The following is a 12369-nucleotide window of genomic DNA, read 5'->3' on the forward strand; positions in this document are numbered from 1 at the left end:
TATATCTGGGAGACACAAAGTTCTCAGCCGTAGCTGGCAGCCCTAGTTCTATGCCAACAAAGTGAAATATGTTACACCACACGGCAGCCTACTGCTAGACAACAGGGCTCATAAGACAAGAAATTAGAATAAATAATACTCAAGCAGCCAAGCTGACCCCAGATGGATAGCAGTTCAGCATGCCAAGGACCTACTATCGATCATTTTGCTTTTTTACTAAGCACTCTCCTAGCTGGGAGATCACTTCCTGCAGACAAGGCAAGTCAGCAAGTCACTGAGCTGCAGGGTATCGTGTTCTCCATGCTTTTTTACCATATGGCTCAGCCATCCCCTTTGGCTCTTCTCCAAAGGCAGCAAAGATCAGAAAGGCAGAGCAAGCACATTTTATAAAAGGTGACCAATGAGATCTAAGGGACACAAGCCCTCTGCCAAGGGACTCAATTCAGACTCCATTATGTTGGGACGGGGGGTGGGGGGGAATGGAACAGGTTCCAAGTGCTGATAATTTTGTTTTTGGTATATCTCAGCAATTAAGTAGCCAAAAGCCAGGGACAAGCAGTGCTGAAACTGAAATGGCTTACAGCATCTAAGCATACAATGCTCTTTATTCCTTAGGTACAGGGAGGCTATGCATATATTATCCAGAGCAAATGCTGAATATTCTTTTGCAGGCCAGAGACATTTAATGCATAGTTTGTCAAGCTACATAACTTGAATCAGATGGGTATTTAATTGTCTAAATTGGATATTCCTTCCTAGTATATTATATGCTTTGACTGAAAATAACATCTTTTAAATTGTGACATGGTAAAGAATAGTTGATTTTTTTATACCCTGCTGTTCTCTATCTTTAAGTAGTCTTAAAGTGGCTTACAATCACTCCCCCTCCCCCCCCCCCGAAACACCCTGTGAGGCTGAAAAACCTGGAACTGGCCCAAGGTCACCCAGCAGGCTTCATGTGCGGAAGCGGTGAATTGAAACTGGTTCTCCAGATTCTGCCGTTCTTAACTACTTATCAACACTGGCATCAGTGTACAGATGTTAATGGTACACAATGGATTCAAGAGCAAGCAATTCAAGTCTTCTGCCCATTGGACAGAAGGTGCAGCACCAGAGTTGTACTGCATAAGGCCCACCACAATTCTGCTACAGGACATGGCCTCTGTTGAGATCAGCAGCTTCTGGACTTAGCACACTCCCCACATCAATGGAAGTATAGCCCGTGGAAGTACAGCCATGCAACAAACACCGATGCAGTTAATTCCACACTCTGAAAAATACTTTCCAGTGAAACATACTATTGTAGGATAGCCATGTTTTGTGCAAATGTGGTACCCTATAGTGACTTCTGGGATGTGCAGTGAACACTGTTGTGAGAACAGAGCGCTATGAGAGGAAAGCTGAATATTGAACCGTGCAGAATATTAAGCCTCAAGGTTATGGAATAGTTCCATACAGTCACAAGGTTATAAAGAAAATGTTAATCGCTGTCATAAAAATAAATAGGGAGAGACAAATTCCAGGCAGCAGTAAATGTGACCTGCTTGCTTACTGCTGGTAAAGAATTTTCTTTCCTGTGCCATTTATAGAACAAGATTTGCCATTCTATATTGTGTTGCAGGAACAAATGTCAACACTCGGGTGCCCTCATCCATTTAGTCCAGGGAAGTCAGTGTAGGAAACATGATGAACAAATGTAACAGCTAATTCTTGGCAAATCAGGCATCTGCTCCTCCGATCAAAACATTGGTAAGAATTATCCATGTAGACTGTGCTGACCAAAGCTAGCAGGAAGAGACTATGAGATGTTGCCTGATGCTAAAGTTTTACAAACAAGTTGTGGAAGCACTTAAGGCTGCTGGAAATTTCTCCCCGGTCAGACTGGCCAATGATCCCAGGACACGTCTTTGTCCAACTAGATAGGATGTGACTTGTTTCAATCAGATGCCTCTGTTATTTTAAAATGTAATCAGGCAAACACCTCTGGGATAAGGGAGCTTGGTTCCCCCTACTATTAGTAGCACTCTTGTGTTTGTATATGCTAGATTCTTCTATATCATGTACTAAACTACAAAACGAAGTGGTGGTGGTACAGATCCTTGTCTCTGTGCTATTAGTTGGTCAAAATAACTCAGGGACTCTCCATACTAACCCCATTATGGTACTAAGTCAGAGAATCTGAAAAACTGACCTATCAACAACATGTGAGGAAAATTTGTTCCCAAACGTAGCCACATTTTTTAAAAAAAGAATATTAATAAACTGAGCCTCATTCCCCCTCAACCAAATCTCTCTCTAACAGAATAAAGGTCATTATGCTTTAAAATATGTATTTCCTTGGCCTCTGCGCCACTCCTTGCAACTCTGGCTCCTCCATTTCCCTCCCCCACTAGAGTATTGGAGGCGACTGATGGTGGAAGAAGCTATAAATTAGCCCTTACAAAATTCATTTTCACTCAGAGCTGTGCAAATCTTAACCATTCTCAGTATCTCCAATTAGCACTTTCAAGTCTGAATCAGCGTTAGGTGGAAGGAAAAAGGGGGCATACAAGGAAGAATATTAGAGAGAAAAGACTACAGGTATCACAACCACGGCTAGGTTCACTGCTGAGAACAGGGGAGATCCTATTACACCATTGGGCATATTATAAACATTAGAAGTATTAGATTCTGTTACAACAAGATGTATCCTTCTGTGAGCCAAAAGCAACAATTATTTCCTTCTCTCCACTCCACTCCTACAAAGATCAAACCAGAACTGTGGGACAGCTATGGTTATGATATGACCAATCCTCCCTTGTCCATTCTAAAAGGTCTATCCATCTTTGGTCTGATGTGCTCCTTTGGTACTGTAGCAAGTGAAGGTACAGGTGCTGATAAGAAGTGCTGTAGCATAACAAAAAGGAAGACACATCAACTGAGGCCAAACACGTAGGACTTTCTCTAACTTACCTGATGGCACAAGCACACAGGTACAGAGCAACAGGAGAACAGTTTATAATCGCAGGTGCAAATAAACCTCAGATACTTTCAGATGGTCCAAGTGAGCACACAAATTCATAGGAGTACTAATCTCTAATGGGAAGTCCGTGCTAATGAACAAGGAATTCCTAAAGGAAGCTGAAAATAAACTATATGCTAGAAGCCCAATAGGGAAGGAGAAGAAATGAAAAGAATGTAAAGATTGACTGAAAATATAGCTCTGGCAAGTTCTACAGAGGTCCAAAGAAATAAGGACAGCCTGGGGGAAGGGAAAAGTTCCTCCCATTTTAGAATCTGATATATAATCCAAGCAGGAGATGGCATCCCTGACCTGGCTGGCCTGATCTCATCAGATCTCAGAAGGTAAACAGGGTCAGCCCAGGTCAGTATTTGGATGGGAGACCACCAAAGAGACCCAGGGCTGCTACACAGAGGAAGGCAGTGGCAAACCACCCCTGAATGTTTCTGGCCAAGAAAGTCCCCTGGTGTTGCCATAAATCAGCTGCGACTTCATAGCACTTGCAAGGGGATGGTGTCATTCCAGGTTAAAAGAGCAAGCGAGAATGAAGGATTTAAGAGCCTCTGGAATTCCTCATTGAAAGTGAGTGTGTGTACCTTTTATTCAATGGAGTTCAAGATACTACTCTTAATTACAGGCGCATAAGTATGTTAGTCTGAAGCAGCAAAATAAAACAGAAATTCAGTGGAACCTTAAAGACTAACAAAATTTGTTTCAGCATAGTCTTCTGTGACGAATGTGAGCTGATTCTCAAAACCTTATGCTGAAATAAATTTTGTTAGTCTTTAAAGGACAGCAGACTTCTGTTTTATTTTAAGAAGAAGTTTGGATTTATACTCTACCTTTCTCTCCTGAAGGGAGTCTCAAAACAGCTTACAAACTCCTTTCCCTTCCTCTCCCCACAACAAAAACCTTGTGAGGTACGTGGGGCTGAGAGAATTCCAAAGAACTGTGACTAGCCCAAGGTCACCCAGCAGACTTTATGTGTAGGAGCAGGGAAACAAACCCAGTTCACCAGATAAGAGCTCTCCACTCAGGTGGAGGAGTGGAGAATCAAACCCAGTTTTCCAGGTTAGAGTCAACCTGCTCCAAACCACTATATACCATGCTAGCTCTAAGCCTATCAATCCTAAGTACTAAGTTTATGTTTGATAAGTTGGCACTTACCCTGGAGTCTCAGTCTCAGGACTCCAGTGTGGGGCAGTCTTCAAGGCAAAATTTAGCAGAGCAGGGACATCAGCAAACTATAGGAGTTGCCTATCCTTAGAGATGGCTTGTAAGTTGGCCACATGGAAACTAACTTGACTAAGCTTTACCATAAAGATGCCTTCTCCTAGAACAGGGGTAGGGAACCTGCGGCTCTCCAGATGTTCAGGAACTACAATTCCCATCAGCCCCTACCAGCATGGCCAATTGGCCATGCTGACAGAGGCTGATGGGAATTGTAGTTCCTGAACATCTGGAGAGCCGCAGGTTCCCTACCCCTGTCCTAGAAGATAAATCTTTTATCAAGACGGTTATCCAGTTAATACGATGCAATGCTCAGGTATTTCCCATCACAAATGAGCACCACTGGATCACAATAAATTGGTACTCATAATGGCTTATAATGAATATACTGGTACTTATAATGAAGTTACTGAAGGATGATGATGCTTCTTATATAGTTTAAGACTCTCTTTGTTGGCTTCAATTATTATGGGATAGCCAGCATCCTTAGCGGCAGGCTTAGTCAGTCTTCACTTGACAGGATATTCCACTGCTGCCTTCCCTGGGGGTGTAATTGTCTTGGTAGAAGTTTCTGGCTTTTAGATTAGTATATAGGGACTTTTCCAGGCTCTGGCTCTGTCTGAAATCTAAGGGGAAGCCCCCCTCCCACTGCTGCCCTGAGCGATAGTTCTATCTGCAACCCAGGGGAAACCACTGCCCATCTTGAAGCTGGAGAGTAATGTTTTTAACTTGAAGACCCTAGCTGGTTTTACAAAAATGTTTTAACAAATACATGTAGACACCTAGTTTCTCTAAATATCCTGTTCTGTAAGCTTTATATAGAAGACAAGCCCTCTGAGGCAGGGACTACATCAGTTGTGTACTGGGTACAGCACCGTGTTATTACTAAGGAAACATTCAGTACTACTAATAATAGTTTATTAACCCTCCCCAAAAGAACACAAATACACAGCACAAAGTGAGTGATAAGAAGCACATCCCACCCCACCTGTTTAATAAACTTTACATATATTTTACAGGTACTGGTTCAGAAGTTGGGCTTTTAAAGCCTCATCTCCTAGAAAAGCCCTCTCTCTTGGATGCCTGGCCTCAGAGTTCACTATTGTCATGCCAGAGAGTCATTAATGAATTTGGGAAATGCCTAGAGAGGACAATTTTATACCTGTCCAGAAAGAGTAATTATATACAGTGACAGTATGTATAAAACAAAGTTGATCTGTCTGCATATTCATCTCCTAAACTTATCAAGAAAGATCCAAGTCTTGCTCATCCAATCCTGTTATATCTGTTTTACCAGTTCTATAAGAGGTAAGGAAATACACATGGAAAGGAACTGCCTTCTTTCACTTCCCAGAACAGAACTCATCCTGCCAATACAGGATTTAGAATGAGCATCTATGGACTGACATCTTCCTTCTGAGCACTCCAAATGAACTGCCAGCTTTTGATTTCCAAACAGAGCACAGACATGTAAACTCTCATACACTTAATGGATTAATTGCCTTACTATTCTTTTAAGCTGGAAAACCAGAATTCTAAAATGGCAAACTTCCGATGCTGTGGTTAGAAACATTATTGGCAGACATTGATATGGAAGTGAATGCCCCTAGTTATTACATATGCATAACACTGATTTTCTTCCACAAGCTCTCTTTCCCTTAAATGTGGCAAGAGTTACAAGTCTGACAAATGAACACCCTGACTCAAAACAAGATTCTCCTACATCTGCCCACTCAATGAAAACCTTTAGAGGAGGACAGAAAAAGTAGATTTTGGAAGGGAAGGGTGAGCTAATCAGCTTCAGTCAATACAGAATGTGTTTAGGCAACATAGATGAGTGATCAAAATGACACTGACAAATAAATTTTTAAGTAGGAAATTCCCAGGCCTTGAGACCCAGGCAATCCAAGAAAAGGAACGGACACCCTCACTACTTAGAAACAGGCAGCCTACTCTTCTGAATCAGGAACAAGCCCAGGAGATACAGTCCTCTTTCCTATAGGGTAGAAAATGAGATTATAGCGTCAGCATTCTCCAGAAAAGTTTGTCTCTACTCACACAGGTTGGTGGGAGCTCTTGGTCTTCTTATCAACTTACTCACTGAGGAGAAATTAAATACGCCTATTCAGTAGACCAACCAACTTTCTGGGAACAGGGGGAAATGCCCCAATCTACACACAGCAATTACATGAGTAGTAAAAGCATAGGACATAATTTCATTTCCTCTCCTCCAAATCACTAATACATATACATATCCTTATACCCTAGGCAGTAAGAACATTAGGGATGAGTTAATAGAGGTGGTCTCTTAGTTCAAAAACTCCAGATACCAAGTGCAAAACCTCTCCCTATGAGTAGCTCTGGCAAGTGCCATTCAGAGCAGGAGACACTAACTAGGCCAGAGTAAAGGGGAGAACTCTCAGCTGTTAATTCCAATACTAGTTTGGAAGCTAATGCAGCATTACAGGAAGCGACAAGGATTGCAGACTCAGTTGGTGTTTGGGCTTCACAGCACAAGTGTATGCAGGAGGTCAGCCAGCCTACCCTTTATTGTCAAAGGCTTCGTTTCCCTGACACAACACTTTCTTTATTCAGTCCTGTGCACAAAATCTGATAAGATTCTAGAGAACCAGAAGGACAAGCTTTCTGTTTTTTAACAGTTCTTTGCTCTAATCATCTGGGAGGGACTTGTAGCCCTGAATACCAGAGAACATGAGAAAGAGCAGTAAGTATACATCCCCCCATGCCCCTCCAAGGGCAGTCCACAGCATTGGTTTTCTGTGCCCAGTCTTATGGGTCAAGTCCAAATCTCCCGTTGGTCTTGCTTGAAACACACACACACACGCACTAGGATTAGACCACTCCACAACCAGGAGCTACAGTCAATGCTGGGGAAGGAGGCGCTCTAACGCCAGGACTGGTCAGGAAGTAGGTAGATAATTCAGCTTCAGGAGATGGTTGAAAATTCTTTCAGCAGTGCCTCCTGGCTGAAAGTGTTGAAGGCCAGATTTCGCCGCACATTGATGCTGATAGATCGAACCTATGGGAGAAAGAACAGTCACTACAGGTAATTTTGATACTGCAGGCCAAACAGATGCTGAAAGAAAATCCAGATAGGCCCCCTTTTGCTTCAGCAAAGGTGGCTCTCAGAAAAAAAAGCCCTGCAACAACTCTGCGGACTTTGGTACTGAAGGTAGGTATGATTTTAGAAGGAGCTATTGACCAAGTGAGAACTGTTGTTCCATTGACAGTAGGGATTTATGTACTTCTGAAGGTTGGCAGAAAACTTGATCCAACTGTGAGCTATTGGGTCAGCTATTGGGTCAGCCTTGCCTCTGCTGCTGGGCCACCACTAGTTTTAGTCCAGATTTGACTCCATATTGTTCTAAGTTTGCCATCAAGTGGTTCCAAACGGCTCCTGACAGCTCTGCTCTGCCCCATCAGCTTTTCCAACTGAGACAAGACATGAAGTAGGCTGAGTTACTTTGGACTGAGGCAGCAAATTCTGCACTCTAGTGTGCTTTTACTTTGTACAGGTACCCAAGCAGCCCTCAAGCAACAAATGAGACTCTCACATGCTGCTTTGACCTTACTGCATGACATGAGATTGTGCCATGGGATTCTCTGGGGAAGAAGCACAGTTTTTCTGAACTGAGAAGGAAAATGATGTGATGGTGAAAGAAGAGCTAAGTGGTTTTGTAAAAAAAATAATAATTCAAAAGAACAGATAAAGCTGATTCCTCCCACGGCTTTGAGAGTGAGCTCCGGGGACACACTGTAAATTTGCTGTAGCTTTCAGTAAGGGACTGGATTGGAGAATGCTCCACCATAATGTCTCCAGAGTATGAGGGATTAAACAAACGGCATTTGTTTAATCACTAGATGCAGAATAATGAACAAACTTCCCTGTGTTGCGAGAGGGCCCATTTGGACATTTCCTGTCGAAAACCGAAAGGGGGAGGGAATTACTGTCAGTGCTGCACTCCATAATAGTGTCTATTAAACTGCCAGTACTTAGGAAGACAGGCTTCAGAAAAACTATAATCCTAGCAAATTGGAAAAAGCAAATCAGCATTTTAATCAAGGGAAATGGGAAATAGTTCAACAAGTGAACAATGATTATGCAACAACAAGGGGGGGTGACAGTAGACAGGGAAGGAGGGAGATATCCATTCCACATCAATCCCAGCATGCCCAGCTGGAACACAAAAATAAGAGATGGGTGTGGTTTAAGGGCAGGTCAGCATTCCACCTGGCTGAACAGGCAAGAACACGCTTGGTCCTTCCTGCCCTATGTTCCAATTGCCCTTTTATGCCTGCAATCTTAACTGCACTTTCCTGGGAGCAGAGGCATTGGCTCCAAGGCAGGGGCGCGGCGGGGGGGGCACATGACGCACTGGGTACATGCCCCTGTGGGGGTGCGGTGAGGAGTATCTCTGGGGGGGACTGCATGGCATTTAGAAGAGGTGGAGACGCAGCATTCTGGGGTATTGGGCGGAGCATGCACCAGTGCACCGGGTGTTTTTCCCCTTTGCTACGCCTCTGCCTGGGAGTAAGTCTCATTGAATAGCAGAAAACTTACTTTGAGCAGACCTACTTAGAATTGTTCTCTATGACTTCTGTTTCCCTCATGAGACACACACTCAAGCAAAACAGAGTTAGGTAGTCAAAGTCCTTTTTCAGTATTTGCCATGCAAGATCAGTTTCAGATACACATGATTTAAAGGAGTGATGTGTGCTTACTGAGCACTTCATATCAACAAATAACCATAATGTGGAAGTCCCTTTACTCCTGTTATACCAGTAGAGCTACAGGAAAATACTGTCCCTGTAGCAGGTGAAATCACCATGAGATGCCCCTGGATCTTACCAAAGGGCCGCAGGGCAAGGAAAAGCAATTCTCAGTCACACAGTGGCAGTTATCTCCAGGAACATGCTCCTGAATAGGGCGTGAGGAATCTTATGACAGGAGAAGATATGACTTCTCTATTTTTAATTGCATCTGCTGAGCCTGCCAGTGAAAATGACCCCACAGAAAGCACAATAAAGCAAGTGCTTCTGTGCCCTGAACTCATCTGGCATGCTTTTGGTAGGTAAAAAGGCAGAACAGGTTCTGCAGTGGTTTCCTGCAAGCCAAACCAGGGGACAAGGCTTTTAAGCTCCTGGCAGGGAGCTCAAACTCACCAGTTCTTTGAAGAAAGCAGCTTCTTTGTGTTGCTCTGAATAGCGTTCGTATTGGTCTAGTCCATCCTGCAACTTCAGAGGTCGAAGCGTGGTCATGGTTGGAGCGCATTCCCTTTAAAACCCGTCTGTACAAACACACAGTAGTGAGAAGGGAAGAATATGCTGTTGCACAGTCTTCAACAAGCTTAGCGAACGGATAACAATACCAAGAAGCCCAGTCACCATTTCTCCGAGGCGAATGAATGTTACCTCTGTTCTTCCTGAAAATTATTTGGGGTCAAAGAATCTTGATTGTTCAATACATTTGTGAAAGGTATCTTGCAACTGCTATTCTAATTCTAGGCTGCGGCTCTTGGTATTAAGACGGCTTCTCTGTTTTCTTCCCACATGATCTTGGACTCTCCTCCCTTGTTTCCTTTTCCCAGAGGCATAAACTGTAAATATCTAGGGCCTACTATGCACAAGGTGTCTGCTGCGCAGCAGGAGCGAATGTGGCTCAAGATTTCTTGTATGGATGTATTTCTCTAAGCCCCAATTTCAATTTCCATTCTCCCCATGCCAAGCAACTCCACTTCTAGAGCAACTTTTATTTTCTTTGCTGACAGAGTGGGGTAGATTTGCCAGTGAGCAGAGCTTCTCCCTGGGCATCTCCCCCCCACTCACCACCAGCCCCTCCCACTACTTTGCACACCTCTCCCCTTCCCCCCTTTCAGATCTGTTATTATTTAAATTTTTGTTATTTATTATATTGCTATATCGATAGAAACAGAGAAGCACTGCAAAATCACTGTCTTTTATTGCATTTGAAAAACTCCAAATGGCGGATCAGGAGGGGGGGCATCTGTAGAATGAATTATGAATGGTGGGCTAACCATTTAATAACAAGTCTCTCTCTCTCTTCCCAGGGCAGCAGCAGCAGGATGTGTGATGGTGTGTGTGTGTGTGTGGGGGGGGGCAGATATCAGTTTTAAGACATGGTCCCCTACTTCTGCTGAATATGATCCAGGGAACTGCTTTGCCTCTTTCTTTTTAGAGGGGTTATTTTTGGAAAGAGGTTACAATATTGATATAACTGCAATCACAGGTATATTGGTGTAACAGCAATTTAAAGCGCTTCAATAAAGGTCTTTATCTTGCAGCTCCCAGGTTTGATGAGATCTGTGTCTTTAAGAGGGAGTTGAAGGGCAGAGAACCAGGAAAAGCAGAAGCCCATTGAGAATTCAGCAAGAGCAGTAAACACAGAGACCACATTACAGTCCCACAGTGCAGCTAAGAGCCCAAGGTAAGTGTTCCATGCATAATGGGCTTAGGTATGAAAGCTGACCACCAGGGAGAATTTCAAAGTCCAGTGGGCCTCTTTTTTCCAAAACTGATCCAGAAAGTGTGTTCTAGCATGTTCCCCCTCAAACAGTTAAAAACCTTCTTAAAGTCAAAAAGAGAAGTGAAAGAGCACATGGTGAGTGAGTACAAAGAAAGGCAAACCAGTGCCCCACAAGGAAGAACAGAACCATTGAAAAGTAGAGAAGCTGAACAGTTTGGACAGCTCCACACATCTTGTCCTGCCTCCTTTAGTTGTCCAATGGCCAGCATTGTTCCGTCAACTAGGAAACAGCAGCTGAAGAGTAAGTGAGATTTCTAGTGTCCTCAGGAGTTTTGCTAAGTAGAAATTTCTGAATGCGCTGCCTGGCACTTAGCAGATGTTCTCCACAGGAGCAGTCCATGCTCCGCACAACAAAAACCAAAGAGTTACAGAGGAATGAATAAATGTTTATGTGCTGCAAAGTCACTTCATGAATAGTTAGTCAGCAATCCTGTCACTGCCGGAGCAATGCTGCCTCCTGTACAAAACAGACTCCTTCCTTCATTCTGTTTGTCAGGTTTACTGTCAGTGAGGAAAAAAACCTCCAGCTGTAAAAGCTATCTACAAATTCAATTGGCCCTTTCCCTGCATATGTGCTGAAGCTGAGGTGTGAATAATAAGCATTGGAAAGCAGCGACCTCAGGCACCCAGAGCAGGCCTATGAGGAGGAATAATTCACTCCAAAATGCAACCAGTCATCAGGGATAGAAAATAATAGCATAATACCCCTATGCCAGACAGTAAAACAGAAAGCTATCACTACAGCCTCCATGAATCACAATTCTGTCCTCTTGCCAACTGCATGGATCCAAGTCACCTACAATTAAGCACCGATAGGAGGCAAAATATGCCTGTACTGAAAGGGCCCTCTGAGCAGGATGGTCTGACAGTGCACTTCAAGGTTGAACATTAACATATAAGATGTTGGCTAGGGTCCATTTTTGCTTTTCAACTGCTGAACCCTTGAGGTGGATGACTGCTCACCTGAACACTCAGGAGATCTTTCTTTTTAATAGCCATGCCAACTTTACATTAAACTACTCTTTAAAAAATTGCTCTTACTTCTGGGATTCCATCACAGTCCCTGTCGCCACTGACAGAGGAGTATCTAGGGAAAATGTAGCCCGGTGCAAAATTGGAGTTTTCCACACACACACACCCCACCCTATATGGGTGGCCACCCTCCCCCACCACGACCAGATGACTTTTTTTCCCCACCAGGTCTTGAAGTGTATGGACCTGGGGGGAAGGAGGAGTGATTAAATGGCTGCAACCTGGGGACATTTGACCGCATACGGTACATCCCTGGGCGGTACATCCCTGACCACTGGGCAGGTAATTTAAAGCACATTTTAGACAGCTTCTGGCTGGAGTGCTGCTTATGACTCACATCAGCTGCCTGCTCCTGCACAAGGAACTCCACTTTTTCCTTTCCCTGGAAGCAAACAGACTACTGTCCCCATCCACCAGAAACTGAGTGAAGGAGTCTGAGCATTGCAGGCCCTTCCACAAAGGCAGAAAAAGACTAGGCTCAGTGGTCTCTGTGGGATACGGTTGTTACTTTTAAAATGGAAAACAGTTCTCTTTTACTTCA

The 12369-nt window shown here is 43.7% G+C and overlaps 1 protein-coding gene across 1 annotated transcript in view; it reads right to left on the bottom strand.

Moving 5' to 3' along the window:
* Positions 1-5132: 5132 nt before the first annotated feature.
* The window catches only part of ARMH3 (armadillo like helical domain containing 3), a 153463-nt gene continuing 146226 nt past the window's right edge, over positions 5133-12369 (bottom strand). The window contains exons 25-26 of the mRNA XM_048506896.1: positions 9416-9487; positions 5133-7271 (exon numbers count right to left, since the gene is read on the bottom strand). Of these exons, the coding sequence (XP_048362853.1) occupies positions 7179-7271; positions 9416-9487 (165 nt within the window). The 3' untranslated portion in view covers positions 5133-7178. The remainder of the gene's footprint in view (positions 7272-9415; positions 9488-12369) is intronic.

This window comes from Sphaerodactylus townsendi, linkage group LG08, assembly GCF_021028975.2.
Source record: "Sphaerodactylus townsendi isolate TG3544 linkage group LG08, MPM_Stown_v2.3, whole genome shotgun sequence".
Lineage (NCBI taxonomy): Eukaryota > Metazoa > Chordata > Lepidosauria > Squamata > Sphaerodactylidae > Sphaerodactylus > Sphaerodactylus townsendi.